This window comes from Chlorella variabilis (genome assembly GCF_000147415.1).
Source record: "Chlorella variabilis unplaced genomic scaffold CHLNCscaffold_3, whole genome shotgun sequence".
Classification (NCBI taxonomy): Eukaryota; Viridiplantae; Chlorophyta; class Trebouxiophyceae; order Chlorellales; family Chlorellaceae; genus Chlorella; species Chlorella variabilis.
Genome location: NW_005435085.1, coordinates 54,742 through 74,448, shown reverse-complemented (window position 1 = coordinate 74,448; position 19,707 = coordinate 54,742). Strand labels below are relative to the sequence as shown.

At 60.9% G+C, this 19,707-nt stretch overlaps 4 protein-coding genes across 4 annotated transcripts; 3 read left to right on the top strand and 1 right to left on the bottom strand.

Annotated features, from left to right (window-relative positions):
• On the top strand, positions 1 to 2,825 carry CHLNCDRAFT_29685 (hypothetical protein). The gene is made up of 10 exons (XM_005850724.1): positions 1 to 314; positions 400 to 637; positions 714 to 764; positions 970 to 1,263; positions 1,405 to 1,580; positions 1,683 to 1,875; positions 1,964 to 2,125; positions 2,276 to 2,295; positions 2,411 to 2,470; positions 2,586 to 2,825. The coding sequence occupies exons 1-10, from the start codon at positions 247 to 249 to the stop codon at positions 2,638 to 2,640; spliced, it is 1,317 nt and encodes a 438-aa protein (XP_005850786.1). The 5' UTR covers positions 1 to 246; the 3' UTR covers positions 2,641 to 2,825.
• Positions 2,826 to 3,065: 240 nt separating this feature from the next.
• Positions 3,066 to 8,972, top strand: CHLNCDRAFT_140286 (hypothetical protein; the record flags this gene model as incomplete). Its single annotated transcript, XM_005850723.1, has 21 exons — positions 3,066 to 3,192; positions 3,297 to 3,514; positions 3,677 to 3,869; positions 4,058 to 4,155; positions 4,380 to 4,507; positions 4,617 to 4,785; positions 4,962 to 5,106; positions 5,245 to 5,405; positions 5,558 to 5,682; positions 5,836 to 6,016; positions 6,108 to 6,200; positions 6,328 to 6,564; positions 6,732 to 6,874; positions 6,970 to 7,137; positions 7,262 to 7,381; positions 7,543 to 7,685; positions 7,817 to 7,902; positions 8,118 to 8,201; positions 8,323 to 8,426; positions 8,573 to 8,679; positions 8,827 to 8,972. The coding sequence occupies 21 exons, from the start codon at positions 3,066 to 3,068 to the stop codon at positions 8,970 to 8,972; spliced, it is 2,976 nt and encodes a 991-aa protein (XP_005850785.1).
• A 1,402-nt stretch (positions 8,973 to 10,374) lies between these two features.
• CHLNCDRAFT_56823 (hypothetical protein) lies at positions 10,375 to 15,974 on the bottom strand (the record flags this gene model as incomplete). The annotated part of the gene is made up of 18 exons (XM_005850424.1): positions 10,375 to 10,428; positions 10,708 to 10,745; positions 10,875 to 10,999; positions 11,238 to 11,417; positions 11,507 to 11,687; positions 11,872 to 11,989; positions 12,732 to 12,872; positions 12,959 to 13,010; positions 13,105 to 13,173; positions 13,273 to 13,921; positions 14,064 to 14,217; positions 14,312 to 14,427; positions 14,512 to 14,598; positions 14,677 to 14,728; positions 14,887 to 14,976; positions 15,359 to 15,418; positions 15,568 to 15,766; positions 15,914 to 15,974. The coding sequence occupies 18 exons, from the start codon at positions 15,970 to 15,972 to the stop codon at positions 10,375 to 10,377; spliced, it is 2,424 nt and encodes an 807-aa protein (XP_005850486.1).
• Positions 15,975 to 16,726: 752 nt separating this feature from the next.
• On the top strand, positions 16,727 to 18,924 carry CHLNCDRAFT_19775 (hypothetical protein; the record flags this gene model as incomplete). The annotated part of the gene is made up of 10 exons (XM_005850722.1): positions 16,727 to 16,909; positions 17,063 to 17,104; positions 17,187 to 17,266; positions 17,368 to 17,474; positions 17,558 to 17,630; positions 17,746 to 17,820; positions 17,963 to 18,162; positions 18,476 to 18,526; positions 18,609 to 18,700; positions 18,859 to 18,924. Coding segments are annotated over 10 exons (969 nt in total), but the record flags the coding sequence as incomplete, so codon positions are not given.
• Between the last annotated feature and the right edge of the window lie 783 nt (positions 18,925 to 19,707).

Here is a 19,707-nt window from a genome sequence, read left to right as displayed (position 1 = left end):
CGCCTGTCGCGGGTCCACCGATAGTTTCGCGCTGTTTTAGCCGCTCCACACCTGTCGTGAAGTTGGCAGGGTGTCCTATTCACGGCGCACAGTTGTACCAGTCCCCCTTGCACTGCGCCTGTCGGCAGCGGCGGCGGTCGCAGCCACCGCTCGGGCAAACGACTGCCTGAGCACAAGCGACTTTCAAGTAGGGAGGACATCAAACAAAACACACAACCTGCCAGGGCTCGAGGTCCCCCTGGCATTATGCCCGCCCTCAGTGCGCTATTGTTCCTCGATGCACGGGGGAAACCGGTGCTGCAGCGTGACTACAGGTGATTAACCCAGGGGGTCAGGGGATTGCTGAACCTCCGTGCATTTCAAACTCATCACATGCACCTCCCCCCCCGCGAGTTGTAGGGGTGATGTGCCGCTGGCTAAGGTGGCGGAGCGCTTCATGGCCAAGCTGAATGAGCTGGAGGAGACGGGCGGCGCGGCGCCCATCTTGCTAGATGGTAACCTCAGCTATGTGTATGTCCAGTACTCCAACCTGTACGTGCTGGCGGTCACCAAGGCCAATGTCAACGCTGCCGCCACGCTCGTCTTCCTGCACAAGCTCATAGAGATTTTCAAGCACTACTTCCACGAGGCAAGCAGGGTCTGCTGGGATGCAACAGGGGTCTGGGTTTATGGAGAAGTCATGCCGCTACTGCCCGCTTGCCCTGCAGCTGGAGGAGGAGTCGCTGCGTGACAACTTTGTGATCGCATACGAGCTGCTGGATGAGGTGTTGGACTTTGGACTTTTTCAGGCAAGTTGAGCCACTTCTCTTTTGCTGATAAATTGCTACTTTTTAAACAAAGCAATCAAAGGGCCGCAGAAGCTGCCTGGCGCCGCCTGCCTCGGCTCACGTGCTGCGGTAGGGGTTGTACAAGTTGCTGCCCGCCGTGTCCATCACCTGTGGCTTGGAGAGGCGGGCTGCTGCCAATAAGCGCATGCTTCTGTGCTGCCCCTGCACCACCCCCACTGCCCACCCGCAGTTCACCGAGGCCAAGATCCTCTCAGAGTACATCAAGACCGATGCGCACCGGCTGGCGGTGCAGGCGCGGCCACCCATGGCGGTCACCAACGCGGTGTCTTGGAGGCAGGAGGGGCTGTATTACAAGAAAAACGAGGTGTTCCTGGATGTGGTGGAGAGTGTCAACCTGCTGGTCAACAGCAACGGCACCGTCGTGCGCAGTGAGGTGGTGGGCGCACTCAAGATGCGCGCGTACCTCAGCGGCATGGTGAGTGCAGCTGTTGGGCGGGCGGTTGAGATCTGCCATTCAAATGCAACAAAGAGGACATGCACCTAGCTGTCTCCTTATGGCCTGGCTCCTCCTGAGCGCCTCACGTGACCTGTATTGCCACACCCTTCCCTGCCACAGCCCGAGTGCAAGTGTGGCGTGAATGACAAGGTGCTGTTTGAGGCCCAGGGGCGCACGGGGCGGCAGAAGGCTGTGGACCTGGAGGACATGAAGTTCCACCAGTGCGTGCGCCTCGCCTCTTTTGAGCGCGACCGCACCATCTCCTTCATCCCGCCAGATGGAGCCTTTGACCTCATGTGAGCAAGCTGGCCTGACTGGAAAGGATCCTTTGAGGAGGAGGGCTGGTGCTTGTCCTGCTGCTGCCTTCTTGCATCATCTGGCACCCTCGCACCCCGCAGGACATACCGGCTGAGCCAGAACATCAAGCCTCTGATCTGGGTGGAGTGCCAGGTGGACAAGCACAGCCGCAGCCGCACTGAGTACTTGGTCAAGGCGCGGAGCCAGTTCAAGGAGCGCAGCACCGCGACGTCTGTGGAGATCCTGCTGCCGCTTCCGCCAGACGCCATCTCGCCCACCGTGCGCACATCGCAGGCAAGTGCCAGGCCAAGGGCTGGATGGATTTTGCTTGCCATTTGCGACACCTGCCATTGCCATTGGGACTGGCTGCACGACCATGCAGGGCACCGCAGTGTATGCACCTGAGAAGGATGCGTTGGTGTGGAAGATCAAGAACTTCCCAGGCGGTCGTGAGTTCTTGCTGCGCTGTAAGTTTGGGCTGCCATCTGTGGCAGCGGAGGACGAGGCGCAGGGGCGGCTGCCACCCATCAAGGTCAAGTTTGAGGTGCGCTGGTGGGGCCAGGGGAGGATGCATCTTATGATGAGGAAACAGGCACACATGCAGGCAGCGTACATGCTTGGCTGGTTCTATGGGAGTTGGGTGACAGTCACGCACCTCTCACCCAATTGTGCCTGCTGGCTGCATGCGGTGCAGATCCCCTACTACAGCGTCAGGCAAGTGTAGTGTGCCTGCCTGTCGGAGTCGGCAGGAATTGGTGCGCCCGGTTTGAGATGGCAGCATCATGCATGCATGCACTGAAGCCTTGCCTGGCTGCCATCTTTGCTGCAGCGGCATCCAAATTAGGTATCTCAAGGTCATCGAGCGCAGTGGATACCAGGCGCTGCCCTGGTGCGTAGCACGATGCCCTTGCTTGGGTTTTGGCTTGCGGCAACGCATTTGCAGCTGGTGCCCCGACCAAGGGACTGCCACAAGCTGTCCGCCCGCTGCACTGCCTGTCTTGCAGGGTGCGGTACTTGACGCAGGCTGGGTCATATGAAATTCGCATGGGCGGCACCTGAGCTTGGGCACGGCTAACACATCTGGTGGCTTCAAAGCATCGCCCGCATGCTAGTCTGCATCGCGCGGCAACCTGACCTGCTGGCAGTGGCCCTTCATCCCCAAGGGGAGCGAGTCAGAGCCTCGCTGGCACTGACCTGATGAATTTTGTGTGTGGACCGCACATCCATTAAATTGCGCCTCCAGCACTGAAGCAGTGCGATTGGCCGGGCTGGCTGTGACTTCAAACTGAACACGGCCGTGAGGCGGCCAGTCGGGGCCGGTGGAGGAGCCAGGATGGTATCCATCGACACAGGAAAATTTCAGACACGCCTGAAGGCGCTCTACGATGGATGGCGGGTGAGCACCTGTGATCAAGCCTTGCAGCGCTGCGAGACCCCCAAATCCTCCTAGCCACTCACGTTTGACGCCGGGGAGCGGGTAAAGCATGCAGGAAGGGGGGCTGTGGCCCGATGCCAGCGCCCTTGCGGTGGCTGTGGGGTCCGTCACTGAGGCCATCACCTACACCAAATCTGCCAGCCTGCATCTGTGGCTGCTGGGCTATGAGTTTACAGGTGAGTCCAGCGGCAGGGGATTTTGGCTTGGTGAGCAGCCGACCGGCGGCGGCTCCGCCCACTGGCACCCGCGCTGCTGCGATCGCTTCGGCTGCGCCTTGCAGAGACGATCCTGGTGTTCACAAAATCAGAGCTGCACGCTATGGCGGGGCCCAAGAAGACGGACATCTTGGCGCAGCTCAGCGACGCATGCGCTGCAGCAGGCGTCACGCTACGGCTGCACCCCAAGCCCAAGAAGGAGGATGGCTCAACACAGATCGAGGCGCTGCTGGCAGCCTGCAAGGCTTCTGCTGACACCCCCGTCATCGGCACCCTGCCCAAGGTGCTTAGCAGAGGGTGCTTGCCTCCGAGGGTTGGGGGTGGGCCCCTCGGCCGGCTTTCTCACTACTCAACGGGTGGGCCCAGTCGGTGGTCGGCGGTTGGGAAGGCCAAATTGGCTCTGCAGTGGAGCAACAGCAAGAACCCGCCGCTGCTGCTGCTGCAGGAGAAGCCACAAGGTGCGGTGCCAGAGGCCTGGCTGGCGGCGGTGGCGGGGTCGGGGCTGGCCACTAGCGACATGGCTGCCGACCTGGCGGCACTGTTGTCCCCCAAGGATGACGAGGAGGCCAAGAATGTGCGCAAGGCGGCCTACCTTGTCTCCAACGCGCTCACCAAGTTTGCGGTGCCGCAGCTGGAGGGTGAGTGAGCAAGGAGGCATGTGGGAGGCAGCGTGTGGGTTCTTGGGGCAATGCAGCAAGCACAGGGTCCGGGAAGAGGCAAGTGCCACTGGCGCTGCTGCCTGGCAGGGCCGGGTGGCAGCCCATCGGGTGCCTCCCTCAACGCGCTCCTTCGCTCTGCTGCCTGCCTCCCCTTCCACCCGCGGCAGGCATCATCGACGAGGAAAAGAAGGTGCGGCACAGCAAGCTTGCAGACAAGATAGAGGAGGTGATCAGTGAGCCAAGCAAAATGGAGATCAAGCTCAAGGTGTGGGCTGCACTGGTCGGGGCGGGTTGAGATGGGAGGGCAGCAGGACATGACATTGGCAACCGTGTTGCCAGTGTGGTTGCTGCCCTGCTGCCTTACCTGCCTGCCTGGCACGCTGCGGCTGCGACATGTTTGCAGATGTTTTACAGCCCACTGACCTACCCCATCTCCTCTGTGCTGCCCTTTCCCTTGCTGCCCCTGTCTGTGCTGCCATCACACTGCAGGCGGACTCTGTTGACATCGCCTACCCGCCGCTGGTGCAATCAGGCGGCGACTACGACCTGCGCCTGGCCTCTGCCTCCAAGGATACGCACATCCATTATGGAGTCATTGTGTGCAGCCTGGGCGCACGGTGGGTGGGAGGCAGGCGGTGTACGGATGGACACGCCGCACCAGTTGTGCACCCTTCTCCTTCTCCCTACCTTGCCGTCCCATTACCTGCCACTTGTTTGCTGCTGCAGGTATGCCTCGTACTGTGCAAATGTGGCGCGGACCTATTTTGTGGACCCCTCCAAGCAGCAGGAGGCAGAGTACGCAGCCCTGCAGGAGGCGCAGGCCGCCGCCGTTGCAGCGCTGGTGGAGGGGGCGCCGATGTCAGCGGCTTACGAAGCGGTGGTCGAGACACTCAAGGTGCTCTGCATGGCAAGATGGGCGCCAGCGGCCTGCAGTGAGCATGCCAGCTAGGATGCATGTCAGGGCCACTTGCCCATGTCACTGGTTGGCATCCGATAGCCCTTCTGTTGTTCAAAAAGCTGAAAAGCTCAGCCTCCCCCCTGCTGTGTCCTGCGGCGCTGCACCACCTGCAGGCCAAGGGTCAGGACGCGCTGGTTGACAAGCTGACCAAGAATGTGGGCACTGCCATTGGACTGGAGCTGCGCGACACCACACAGCAGCTTAACACCTCCAATTCTAAGCCTGTCAAGGCAGGCATGACCTTCAACGTGGCCGTGGGTGAGCCGCGGCGCAAGTTGGTTGGATGTGCAGTGCCATGCGGCAGGTGCCAGTGGTGATTAGGAGCGAGGAGTCCAAGGCTTTTCTTGGGCTCTACTTTCGGCACTGCACCTCAGTTCTCGCCGTCTTTCCGTGCAGGCGTGTCGGGCCTAATGCGTGAGGATGCAGAAAGCGATGCAGGCAAGAGCTACGCGATGCTGGTGGCAGACACGGTGGTGTGCAAGCCGGGAGGCGCGCCGCCTGATGTGGCCACCACGCTGGCCCCCAAGGACTGGAAGGAGGTGGCCTACTATCTCAAGGTGGGCGGCCGAGGGGGGGTGGTCCTGGCTGGGCTTGCATGTGAATTGCGGGTGCTGGGAGAGTTAGGATGGGGGCGGGAAGTCCGCCTGTCTTACCACAACACTCGCTGTTGCGTGTGTTGCTGTTGCCTCCCCTGCTGCGCTCGTTGCAGGATGGCGGTGAGGATGAGGCGGAGGTTGTGGAGGTGGAGGATGATGTGGCGGCCCTGGCGGAGGTGGGTATGCGCAAGTCGGCACGCACAGAGCATGTCGACTTCAAGGCCCGAGAGGAGGAGAGGTGCGAGCGTGGGACAGTGGGGGCTGGTGTCGGGTTGCTTCCCAGCCTGCCCGCTGTTGAAATGCTGCTATGCCCCCATCAGCAGCCTCTTCTTTGCAGCAGCCACTTCTTTGCAAGGCAGCATACCTGCCGTTGCTGACATGCCACCTGCAGGCGGCGGCAGAAGGAGAACCAGGAGGACCTGCTGCAGCGCGTGAACCAGGCCACGCTGGACATGCTGAGCAAGGGCGGCGCAGGGGGCGGCGCCGGCTCCGGCGTTGGCCGTAAGATCACCGACATCCAGGCCTACCGAAGCGTGACAGACATGCAACACAACAACAGCCTAACGGTGCAGGTGCGGGGGAGACCCAGGCATCCCACACGACGCAAATGCGGTTTAAAGCCCTCCTTGCTGATCTGTTCATCCATTTGTGTCCTGGCACCAGGTGGACCACCGCGCCGAGTGTGTGCTTGTGCCCATCTATGGCCAGCTCGTGCCCTTCCACATCCTCACCGTGCGCAATGCCTCCAACAACCAGGTGCCACACTGCCTGCCTAGTGCCGCGTGTACCAGCACACCCCTGTTCAGCAGCTGCTGCTGCCATTGGCGCCACGCGCTCTCCCATATGCCTGCCAACCTGAGTGCCTCCTTTCTTGCCTTCGCAGGATGGCGAGCATGCCTATATCCGGCTCAACTTTAACTTCAGTGGCGCATATGAGCCGTGCGCCAAGCACCCCCAGGCTGCCATCCTCAAGGAGCTCTCCTTCCGCTCCTCCGACATCCGCCATGCCGCAAAGGTGGTGCAGGAGATAAAGGCGCTGCGCAGCGCGGTGATGCAGCGAGACAAGGAGCGGGCGGAGCGCGCCACGCTCGTGCAGCAGGAGAAGCTCGTGCGCGGCAAGGTGTGCAAGGGGGGAGGAGAGGGCCTCTGAAGGGGGGGGCAGCAGTGACGGACTGGGCAGATGGCACCATGGTGCAGGTGGGATGATCCATCTGCATGTGGCATGCCAACGGCACCGCCCAGCACAAGATCTCATCACCGTCCCAAGCCCTGCCTCTTCTGCCGCAGGGTCGCGTGTACGCGCTGCCAGATGTGTGGATCCGGCCGGCATTTGGCGGCAAGGGGCGCAAGGTGACGGGCACGCTGGAGGCGCACTTTAACGGCTTCCGCTACACCTCGCCCAAGGGGGAGGAGCTGGACATCATGTACCGGTGAGGGCAGGGGAGCTTGTTTCCTAATTTGCTGGCTTGGCAATGAGCTGAGGCCTCGGCCCCTGCTGCCGCGCTCCCCGGCCCCTGCTCGGCAGCAACATCAAGCATGCCTTCTTCCAGCCTGCCGACAACGAGATGATTGCGCTGGTGCACTTCCACCTGGTCAACCCCATCATGGTGGGCAAGAAGAAGACCAACGACGTGCAGTTCTACACAGAGGTCATGGACTCAGTGCAGACGCTGGATGCAGGGCGGCGGTCCATGTGAGTCGAGGTTTTTGGCTCTGGCTCAAGCTGGCATGTGTAAGCCCAGGCTTGCGGCCATGGCCTTTGCGCTGTGCGCTGCGCTCCACGGCCTCCCTCCGCATGCTGCATGCTGCCCGCGCAGGTATGACCCTGATGAAATTGAGGAGGAGCAGCGGGAGCGGGAGCGGCGCAACCAGATCAATCGCCAGTTCAACCAGTTTGTGAAGCGTGTGCAGCAGGACATCTGGGAGCGAGACTATGGGTGAGGACAGAGGTGGAGAGACAGGGGCTGGAACGCAGCCAGGCCAGCTACAGTGCCTGCCTGCAGCAATGGCTGCTATAGTGCTGGACTGCCTGCTGGTCTGCTTTACACTTGTTCCGCATACAACCCTGTTCCACGCTGCACCCCTTCGCTGCCTGCAGCGATCTCAACCTGGAGTTTGAGGTGCCCTTCCGGGAGCTGGGCTTCCACGGCGTGCCCCACCGCACCAACTCCTTCATAATGCCCACCGTCAACTGCCTGGTGGAACTGACAGAGATGCCCTTCACGGTCATCACACTGGGGGGTGAGAGGCCGCAGCTGGCGCTGGCAGGCGGGGCAGGGCGCCGCTGGAGGCGAGGGTAATTTGCAAGCTGCTGTTGGCAGTCATTTGGTGGTATCTGCCTCCAGCTGCTACCCCGCTCCGTCCACGTGCAGAGGTCAACCTGGTCAATCTGGAGCGCGTGGGCTTCAACCTGCGCAACTTTGACATGGTGTTCATTTGGAAGGACCTGAACCGGGATGTGGGCCGCATCGACTCCATCCCCTCCACCTCGCTGGACACCATCAAGGCGCGCAGCTAGGGGCCCAGGCCGCACTCTTGTGCTGTCCTCATGTGTTGTGCCAGGGCCCCACCCCTTCCAATGAGTCCTGGTCGCTGGGGCGCCCAACTGATCCCCAGCCCCACTCCACCCCACCCCACCTTCAACACACATACCATGTATGTCATGTCCTGCAGGACTGGCTGACCAGCATTGAAATCAAGTACTACGAGTCCAAGGTCAACCTCAACTGGAAGAACATCCTCAAGTCCATCAAGGAGGTGGGTGACAGGGCGACAGAGGGGTCGGGACACGTGTTCCTACCTGTGCTGGTCGGCGTTGCAGAAAAACTGGCTTGGAGCGCCCAGCTGGCCCCAGTTGTATTGTATTCGCTGGCTGTAGGACCCAGAGGGCTTCATTGAGGACGGCGGCTGGTCTTTCTTGGACGCGGAGCAGAGCGATAGCGAGGAGGAGGGAGACGAGGAGGAGAGCGACTTTGCACCCAGGTGCGCTGACGGCGTGGGCCAGCCACCGAGTCGTGTGGCAGGACTGTTGCTGCTAGTGTTTGGCAGGCACCCCCGAGCTGGTCAGTTGCAGGCTCTGACGCTGCTTGGGGTGCTGCTGCCTGGCATGAGCTGGCGCCCTGCTGCAGCGATGCGGGCGGCGAGAGTGAGGAGGATGCAAGCAGCGAGGATGCGTCGATGGTGAGCGAAGGCGAGGAGGAGAGCGAGTACGAAGCGGAGTCTGATGAGGAGGCGGGTGAGTGAGCAAGGGGCACAGTGGGGTAGGTGTGATTGTGTGGTTCGATGCATGATGCTCCATGGTGGCATAGCCGATAAGTGGCATGCCATGGAATGCTCTGTTTTGCGCATTTTCCCTTACCATCCTGCACCTGCCCGCCTGCAGGCCTGGACTGGGACGAGCTGGAGGAGCAGGCGGCGGCGGAGGACCGGGAGCGCAGCTTCTCAGATGACGGTGGCAATGAGGAGTTTGCACGGAAGCGGAAATCCAAGGGTGGCGGGGGTGGCGGCGGCAAGAAGCCGCGGCGATAGCACTGCAGGTGGGGCTTTGATTGCGGCTTGCCTGCTCCAAGCAGCCATGATAATCTGTATTGAGTCACTCCCCGCACCAAGCAGTGAGCGAGAGCAAAGTTGGGGCTCTTTGAATGTACTTACAGCAGATGGGTAACAACGCCACAGCATGGGAGCCTCAGGTCAAAAGTACATCCCTCACGACAGCAACGTTGTGGTGTTTAGGCATCAAGAAACGTCTCTACCCTTGACGGCACGCCTGCCTCATGCCCCTTCTGCGCAATGTCCGTTGAAACAGTGCAGCCCTGAGCTGCACTGCTCCCGGCTGCTGCACAGCTCGCCAAGGAGCAGGCTGCCCTTGGCTGGCTGGACGTTGGCAACTATTGCCGCCGCACTCACGCTGGCTGCTGCTGCAGCAGTGGTTGTAAAGTCCTCCAGCGGGAGGCATACACCTTCGATCTCGTCACAGTACTCATACTCTTGTGGGCAGTCGTCCACAGTGGAGCAGAAATGGATTGGTGTGGTTGTGGTGCCCTGCTCGAGCGTGACGCCGCTGTTGAAGGTGTCGGCGTCGAACGCGGCCTGCAGCATTGCACAAGCAGCCATGAGCGCCCCAACAAAGGAAGCTTGGGGTGACACTATGGTAAGGGGCTGCAGGGCGGTGTGACCGCACTCACCGTGAAGATGAGGACATGCGGGGACTTGATCACTTTCTGCCCAGTGCGCAGTTGTGCCTGCAGTGTGGGTGTGACAATGCGTTGCTGGTGCACAGCAGCATGCCCAGCAGCCCAGCCCAGCTGCATGCCATTGACTCGCCAGCCGCAGCAGCACCATTCCCCTCCTCACCGCCGAGGTCAGCCTGTAGGTGCCGGCCTGCATGCCCAGCCGAACGGAGACGCCATTGGTGCCAGCCAGGTAAACATCGATGGAGGCAACCCTATTCTTGTCGGTTGTGCTTGAGCCGGGATCTCTGTAGACACGCTCCATGATGGAGCCTAGGGCGGGGATCTGACCAATGATGCGCCATAGCGGCACATTCTCCACAGGACCATTCAGCCAGAACTGACAGCTGGGCCTGCGTGTCAGCAGCTGCACATTCTTAAATTTCGCCCCGCCGGCGCTCCTGCATTCAGTTCAAGGTAGCGGGTGGCATTCCTGACGGGCTTGCCAAGCAACGCACCCCCAGCCCGCCCGCCAGGCAACCAGCAGCCGTTGGAGATACGGCATCGCCAGCAGCTAGCGCACCAGAGGGTGAGGTCTATTTTGTCCCAGAGTCGGATGTTTGGTGCCGCCGCCAGCTGGTAGGACACCGCCACTCTGCTGTCATCCCGCCAGAGGACCCACGCGGTGCTCTGGCCCCCAAGGTCCAGCGTGGCACAGGGCATCGTGACAGTGTTGCTGCCCATGCTATTGAGGCGTCCTTTCACATACGTGCGGCCAGTGGAGATCGTGAGCTGCTCCACAGGATACCACCACCCTACAGGCAGAGAGAAGGAACAAAGAGATGGAGGAGTGGTGAGCCGGCTGCGATCTGCAAACAAGGGGACACTTCAGTGCAAGCTGCACGTGTGATGTCACATGGTTCAGCAGGCCATGAGGTCAAAGCAAAGATCGCACCGGTGAAATTGAACGCCGAAGGATCCATGAGCCAGAAGCTGGTGGTGGCAGTCCGCCAGGCCGGCGGTAGAGTGTTGACGCCGAATGAGTAAAAATACTCCTGCAGCAAGATCTCCACTGATGCTCCCTGCGCCTGCACGTTGACCCATTTTTGCAGGTTGGAAATGCCCAGAAACACTGCAAGGGAGATGGCAGCGCGAGGCATCACGTCGAGCAGCGGCACTCGCGCAAAGACGAGGACGGTGCGCCACCCGCTTGCTGGCACCAATGGCAACCCGCAACAGCGGTGGTGCCGCCAGCGCGCACCATTCATAAGGCAGGGGTTGATCGTGAGGCACATGCTCAGATGGCGCGCAACGGGCATGTAGAAGGTTTTCCAGGCCTGCAGCTGCGGCAGGCCCTTAATCGCCCTCTTGCTCAGTGACGACACACTGCAGGACATGAGACGCAGAGGTAAGGGTGGTGCCCTGGCAATGTCTGCTGATGTCCGTGCCACGGCGCTGGGCCCAGCAGGAATGCCATGCGCAGCATACTGCAGAACGCCTGCCGTGCCTGCACCCCTTGCGCCGTTTACCCACAAGCCTGCCGCCGCCAGCCTGCTATGAATTCCACCTGCCGCCGGCTGCCTCCTGCCCGGATCCTGCCTCCAGCCTGCGTCATTCAACTCACTTGCGAAACGCGCCCGTCACATAGTAGTTTTGACGGCCAGTCCACATTGGCGAGCGGGGGCAGGTGATGAACATGCTGTGATATCGCGATGCAGGTTTGCTGGCGTAGCTCATCAGCTGGTAGCCGGGGAAGATCGGCACCTGGCACTGATAAATGCTGTGGTTGGTGCGTCGGTAAGTTCTGCGCAGCAGAACCAGCAGGGATTGTACTTCAACACAACTATCGCTCGCGCCGTGCAGTGACACTGGCAGCGCGGTGCCAGCACTCACAGGGTGACGCCATCATTCCAAGGCAAAATGGCTCGCAGGTCGACGTTGCCCGGAAAATCGAGCACGGTGAGCGCTGGCGTGTTCGAGTTGAGGATGACGTTGGCCATGTTTGGCATTGTCCACTGTGGCGTAACGCATGTCAGAAACTTCTTGGCCGTTGGGCAAGATGTGCCCGCTTTACCTGCGACAGCGGGCAGCGCAGGGGCGGGCGTCGGACCGCAAGGCGTGGCGACCGACAGCTGAGCGCAGCGTGCGACGGCCGCACCACACCCGCCCGCTGGACATTGCTGGCGGATTGCGCCGCGCGAGTAAGAGCAGCCCACAACGGTTTGGCCCAGATGGTGTCGGCAGCCGCCCCAGTCCACCTGCTGCAAGGCGTGCTGTGCATGTCGCATAGAGGACTGTCGCATAGACGACTGCCAGCAGCGTCCGCGAGGCCGGGCACCGCGCGGCCATATACGGCTTGGGGCCGCGGGGTCCCTTCTGCGAACAGAGAGCAAAACCCACCAACCAATGGTTGCTGAGAGTGCACGCAACGAGGAGCGGGGCCCTGCAGGAGAGATTTCTGACATTTCATGTCCTGCCACGCGGGCCATTTCTCAGACCTGGAAACTCTGGATTCTCGCAAGTGGTCTGCACTGCTTGGTCTCCAGGCGGCCTCTGCCGGGGGGGCTGGATGCGAGCCGCCAGCCGCCGCCGCCGCCCAACAACCCGTGGAAGGCCTGACATCCGGCGGGTGTTGGTTGTGCTGTGGGGCCCCGCGAAGCTGGCCTGTGGTGCCCACAACTGGTTTTGCCACAGCTGGGCACAGCTTCCCACAGCCTGGTCTTGCCACTGGCCACAAGAGGCACGCCAAGGCGCTGCTCAGCACGGCCCACAGAGAAGTCCCGCAGGCACCCCACACAACAATTCTGCGGTTGGTCAAAATCAGAAATCGTGCAAAACTGCACTCGTTCAGCATGCCCTGCCTGCTGTCACATGGCGAGTGCGCTGAGCCAAGAGAGCTCCAGGGTGATGCTGCCCCGCTCCGCGTCTTGCAGCTGCCACGTGTCTCGCCAGCGCCGCTGCTTGATCACCTCTCCCAGCGGGATGGACACTCTCCCCTGCGCATCATTGAATCCAGATTTTCATGGATGGCAGGCAGGCGGTGGCTCGTCGATACAGGCAGGAGGGGCGCAGTCAGGCAGCTGGCAAGTCAACAGCCGCAGCACATCGCCAGCCCAACCTGAAAAGAGGGGTGGCGCACAAGGTGCTCCGTGACTATTTCAATGTGGATCAGCGTGTTGCTGCGCTGCGCCGTGTCGCCGTCCACAATCAGCTCGACCATCTCTTCGAAAACAGGATTCGCGCGGTGCTGCAGCTTCACCTGCAGGCAGCACGACGCAAGTGAGCTCAGCGAGCCACAAAGCGCCTGCACAGGTTCGTACTTCAGAGGCAAATGCCGCCGCGCACATTGCCCCTTTCTGTCGTCTTGGTAATGGATCCCACGCGCACATTGACCTTCCTGCAGGCACGCAAAGAAACACTTTGTTTCTGCTGCCGGTCCGTCGCCCCACCCCAAAAGAGGGCAACCCCGCTCTTCTCCCCCTTGCACTCACATTCTTTTCGTGAAGCCCGTTTTTGCTTTCAAGTTTGTGGCCCTGTCCAACCAGACGTACAATATTCCGCTGCAACCACACGGGACAAAAAGGCTCCAACCGACCGATCAAGTCTAGTAGCAATGCAGTGCAGCACCCAGGACAGGCTCTCCGTCACAATCCTCTCACCTGCGCAGCAGACGTGATGCCCCCCCCAGTGAGCTGCTTAAGGTCGCCGGCTCCGCCTCCCCCCGCTGCTGCCTGCCCGCCTCCTTGGCCACCGCCGCAATTTCTTGGTCGGTGAGCGGGAAGTAGGAGGCGGTGATGTGCAGCATGCAACGCTTGGACCGCAGCATTTCCAGCGGGTTGGCAGCCAGCTGCCGCAACTGCTGCGACCACACTGTGGCCATGCTGCTGCCGCTGGCAGTGGACTGCTGCCTCTCGGGCGGCCCTGGTGACCGCGAGGAACGTGAGAATGGCGCCGCCCGCCGCCCATCTGCCGCTGCCACTCCGGCGTTGGCGGCTGCCGCAGCAAAAGGGGAGGACGTCGACCGCGGTAGGTTGCCGGTGGCGAAGACGGCAGTGTCGTCCCTGCCGCTGACGGTCGAGGGCCAGGAGCCCAGATCCTGCTCGTTAGCTGCTGAGCTGCCATGGGGCCCGTTGCTCATCATCCGAACAGTGTGCTTACGCCGATGCATGCTGCCCTCCTCTGCCTCGCCTCTGCTCGTGCCGGCGCGTGGCACCGGCAGCCAGTAGTCATTCACGGCACCTGGCGTAAGGTCTAGCACAGTGAGCGGCAGCGACACGCGGCCGATGAGATCGTCCTCGCTCCAAAAGTCTGCAGTTCAAGGAGCGGGGGAGACAACACAGTGTGGACCACCGTTGATTAAGGACAAGCCACCGAGTTGCTGCTGTGCAAGCTCGCGTTTGTGCTGTGCTCGGCAGCACCTGAACCCTCTCAGTTTCTAGCACCGCAGCACCTGAGTCATAAAGGGCCATTGTGAGCTCCTGGTGCTGGGTCGAGTGGACCATAAAAGTGAAGCTCTCCTTCCACACGGGCTTCAGTGTTCGGCTCTTCACGGTGGTGCGCAGCTTGTGGCTCTCACGCACCCACAGGTTACAGAAAGGGTCGCACTGCAGGCAACGGCAGCAATACAGGATCAAACTCCGGCCAGCATGCATGGCCTGGCTGCTGGAAGCCAGTGCAATGTTGCCCACCCCTGAGCACCTTGCCAAATGTGTCCATGCGTGGCACGCCCGTTGCCTCAACCACTGTGACCTCCAGCAGGCCCTCTGGCTGCTCCTGTAATGCCACGCTGCGAGTGACCAGGTCGTAAGTGAATCCTGCATGTGAATGCAAGGGTGAGCGGGGGCCACTGTAGCCTGCTGAGGGACCAGCAGGATAAGCAGCCTGGCTTCAAAGCTCACCGTCAGGAAAGTTGAGGGGTGTCAGAAGCCTGTCTCGCACAAAGGAATCCACAAATTGGCTGATTCCAGGGACCAGGTATGGGTTCCCTGTCGGGAGGGACAGTTGCAGACAATCTATCAATCGATCGAGAAATTTGCCTCAACCACGAGCAGACATGATCTCACCTCCCAGCACTCGTGTTGAGTAAGAGAAGTCTGGGGCACCCATGAAGCTAACCTGCGCCCAGTCCAGCCACCCAGGTTAGGTCCGTCGGTTCCAGCCTGGAACCACCGGCGGACTAACAGCGCGGATCCCTTTGAAAGCATGAACAGTCTCGAGTGGTTAAGAAGCTGCAGTGCTGCATCAACCCCCAAGCGGCCATGCAGGCAGGGCACCTTGATGCCGCCGGCAATGGGGATCTCGTCCAGCAGGGGTTTAAGGGCCACCCGCAGGGTGCCACGCGCCACTAGATTTGACACCCCAACCTGCACCCAACCCGCAGCTTGAATACAGCAGGCGGTGGACTGTAACCGGTGTCACTCTACGTCGCCGAGCATCCCCCAGCATGCATCCATTGTGCATCCTGCTGTCCCGCTGCATCAACTTTGGGCTGCGCCCTTCCTTGCCTTGAGGCGCGTGACGGACGACAGCATCGAACGCAGGCCCTTGGTTCCTTGCCACTTGCCCAGCAACTTCACCAGGAGTTTCACTTCTAGCTTAGAGCTCCAAACGAAGCTGTACTCCATTAAAACCTGCAAGGGTGCAGCCAAACTGGAGGAATGCACCAGCCTCACCAGCCTCCTCCACGGCGGCACTACATCAACCACACAAATCAAGCAGCTGCAATCTCAGGATGTGACGCCCTACCTCCTTGTCCTGCCCTCCTTGCTGAGGAAATGTTTTCACGCCGGTGATGCGCGGCGGCTCCTGCATCGAGCAACAGAGAAACGTGAGGACAGCAAGGAAAGGTCCCCACACCCCCTCCACAGTACAGGTGGACCGCCTGCCTACAATCGGCTCCCAAGGCAGAGCGATTGGGAAGCTGGCTGCGCCCAGCACGTGCTGCTGGCTCCCACCTGCCCGAGAGACACCGCAGCGACCTGCAGCTGGGCATCCGCCAACACACGTGGGCGCCAGAAGGTGGTGGAGTTGAGCAGGCCTTCCAGGCGCTTGCCTTCCATCAGGAATTTTGTGGCCCCTCGCTCTATGTGTGGCCAGAGCTGCTGCGTGACAGCATTCAACCACTCGACGCGCGCGCTGTCCGGCACGAGTACCCTGCACAACAGGTGGCGGTGGGGGTGGGTGGTTTTCGGGGGGTGGGGGGTGGGGGTGGGTTGGGGGTGGGTGCATGCGGTGGCAGCACGCTCATGCGCAGGAAGGGTGACTGCCTCCAGCTGGCCTTCAGCAAGACGACAGACTCACCACGCCGGCAGCGCGTCTCGCAGCAGGGCTCTGAGGTGGTCGGTGGAGGCGTCGGCCATGTGGGCGGCCGCCTCCAGCTTCTGTTTGTGCTGCTCCGAGTGGCGATGGTAGAAGTAAACCACTGCCAGGCACGTGAGCGTCAAAACGCAGCCCCAACTAAATGCCACGAGCGTAGAGCCACGGTTGTGCAGGTCCAAGGCCGAGGCGAGCTGCCTCAGCAGCTCGTCGTCATGCAGCTGCATCCTGAGCAGGCCTCCTCAGCCGAATGCAGCAAAGTGCAGCAGAGTGCCCGAGGAGAACCCCGGGAACGCGGCTGGCTGGGACGAATGCCTGGTGGTGCCGGCACGACACCATAGGCTGAGCGGGCAGCGAGAAGAAGCTCCCGTTGTGCTGTCGGGCGCGTGGAAGAGCCGAGCAATGTACTGCAATGTCAGACTGCAATGTACTGCGAAAAAATTTCATGCCCGCCAGCACGGCAATCCCACAGGCGCAACTGACCACTCGGCCCGCTGCAAAATGGGGAGCGGCAGGTGCTCCCCCGCCGTGCAAGTCGGCCTTGGTTGTCCGCCGGCCTTGTTGCCCACCCATGTTGCAAACTGCGTTGCACATGAAAAACGCATGTAAAGTCGCATGTACACTCGTCACCCGCCAGGTCGCCACCAGCCCGCCCGCCCGCCCCCGCCCGCAGAGACAAGCGGCGGAAGAAACAGACGGGACAGAAGCCCAGGGCCGGAGCAGACAAGACAGAACGGAAAACTGAACAGAACGAGGAGAAGAAGACGCGGCGTTTGGAGCGACAGGCGCAGGCAAAGAATGCTACGCTGCCATGCCCCCGCCCGGCACCACCACCGCGCTCACCGCCAGCCCCACGCTGCCAATGCTGCGTTGCAGGGCGGCGAGGACGACATTGACGCCGTGCTGGCAAAATTTAAGCTTGACGACGAGCGGCACACGCGGGTGGAGGTCAAGGAGAACTGCCCCGCGCCCTCGCCCCGCGTCTATGCCTCCTTCACCCCCATCCCATCCCAGGCACGGGGCGCCCGCCGCGGGGCCAATACGGGCAGTTGTCGATTGCTGACAGCAGTTTGAGACCAACAATGCAGGAGCAACTGCCCATAAGCTGGCCGCCTGCCTTCCTTCCTGCAGAAGGACAACCTTGTCTTGCTGTATGGCGGGGAATGGTATACAACTGTTTCTTGTTTTGGTTTGGTTTGGTTTGGTTTTCTTTTTCAGCATCATCAAAACGTTTTACTGCAGGTATGACGGCGACAAGGACAGGATGCACGTCTACTCCGATTTGTTCGTGCTGAATGTGGAGAAACTCAGCTGGAAGCAGGTCGTGAGCCCCAGTGGGTGCGACACGCGCAACCGCACACTGCCTGCGCTTGCTCCACAAAGACCACCCGGGGCGTGTGTGGGCGTATTCACTACTGCTGCCTGACCATGGTACGCAGGCCACTGCCGCGCACCAGCCACCAGGCGGTGTGCACTCGAACGGCGCTGTGGGTGTGGGGCGGCGAGTTCACCTCTCTCAACCAGGAGAAGTTCCGGCACTACCGCGGTAGGTGTTGAGGTTACGTGATCATGATGTGGCACGTTCAGACTCTAGGCATTTGGTCTCACTATGCAGATTGCTGCATGCAGACCTGTGGCGCCTCAACCTCGCCGACTGGACCTGGGAGCAGATACCCAGCAAGGGCGGGCCGAGCCCCCGGAGGTGCGAGGCGGCCGGCAGGCGGTCGGGGAATAGGCACGGGCGGAACCTACTGCGACGGCTGAAACAGGAGCAAGCGTGACTGTTACTGTTACTTAACCCACTCTGGCACATGCAGCGGCCACCGCATGGCACTGCATGGCAAGCGCATTCTCCTCTTTGGCGGCTTCTTTGACAACGGCAAGGAGACCAAGTGAGAGCCTCGGCAGATCACTTGCACGATTGTTGCTGCCTTGTGTATTGGCAATTGACAACTGCTTGTCAGCATCTTGCATTCACATTTCTGCATCTCCGCATTGCTCACGGCTGGGCAAGCATGGTGGCATTGCTGGCAGGTACTACAATGATGCTTGGAGTTTCTGCACAGAGGAGCTAAAGTGGACGTCTCTGGGGCCCAAACCCGGGCATACTGCGCCGGCGCCGCGCGGCGGCTGCCAGCTGGCACTCAACGGCGACCAGCTGTTCATATTCGGCGGTTACAGCGTGAAAAAGACGGAGGAGGACAAGGGTGCGCGAGCGGCGTGGTGGGCAGCATGTTGTGTCACTGGCATGTCCTTTGGCCAGTTTGTTGACGCTTCTAGACATCCCATGCGGATGTTAGCTAGCTGCCAGAGCCTGCCAGGCAGATGTGATCCAGGTTAAGTGCTGTGCTGTTGTTGGGCTTCTGCCGTGCAGACAGCTTCCTGCCGCGCAAGAAACAGAGAGGGGAGGAGGATGACGAGGACAGCAAGGGTGTCATGCACGACGACGGTGCGCTGCAGATCTGCTCAGCGCCACAATGGCGGCGCGCAGCTGCTGTTCCCTGCCGAACCGCCGTCCTTTCCACCACTCTTGTCTGCTTCTTGCAGTTTGGTGCCTCGATCTCAAGAGTTTGGAGTTTGAACGGGTCAAAAAGCAAGGTGGGCGGCTATGTGCGTCGCTGGTTGCGCGCTGTACCACAATGGGTTGGCAGGACAAAAGCACTGCTGCCACATGGTGCAGGCATGGTTCCAAACCCTCGCACGGCCTTTGGCATGGTGACGCACCGCAAGCGGGCCGTGCTGTTTGGCGGCATTCTGGATCAGGAGGGCAAGGTGCGGCAGGGACCCTGACTTGAGATGATTGATGCTTCGCAGCCTTCGCTTTTGCAAATCAGGCAATGCTGCAATAAGGATCAGGCAATGCTGCACATGCAAGCACATGCTGCAGGCAATGCTAACACGCAAGAAAATTCCTGTTCTGCTGGATGCAGGGTGATAGACTGTACTCAACGCTGTATAATGACATGTACGCTTTCAATCTAGAGAACAGGCGCTGGTTTCCTCTAGGACTCCACCCACCCAAGAAGGGCAAGGGCGAGGCAGCAGCGATGGAAGAGCCAGCAGCCAGTAGCGGCACCGGCGACCCCACCCAGCAGCAGCAGCAGCAGCGGCAGGACAGCGGCGGCGGAGGCAGTATCCGTTTGCCACAGCGCGTGAGGCCCGAGATGCATGCCATGCTACAGAAGATGTTGGCAGACCGGGGTGGCCTGGTGCATGGTGCTGCTGCCAAGATTCAGGCAAACTTCCGCGGATATCGTGTTCGCCAGGTACATGCCATCGATGGGGTGGGATTATTGGTGGGCTTTACCTGGTGCGAGGCAATGCGTGATTTCGAGCACCTGCTTGGGCTGTTCCGGTTCCGCATTGTCTTGCCTAGCTCTTTCACTGCACGCCCGCCCTGGACCCCAGTGCACTGCAGGCATACAAGACTTACCGCCTGGGTGGCGAGATCAGCGAGCTGCTATACAGCCCTGCCACCTACGGCATTGACCTTGATGCACAAGATATGATCAAGCCACGTGCACGGGCAGCTCCCATGCTATGCGTCCTGCGGAACATCATGTGGATGCTGGGTGGTCAGGTGAGCATCGGGCACAGGGACGAAGTCGTGAAAGGCCACGAAGCTATATGGCATTGCCGAAGCTATATGGCATGGTTTCATCTAGGCGTTGCCGGGGAGCCTTGTTGATGAACTGTGCTTGTGATCGGTGGGTTCACCGCCCATGCTTTACTGGGTTCTGCAGGTGGAGATTGCGCACACCGACATCGTGTTGGGTGAG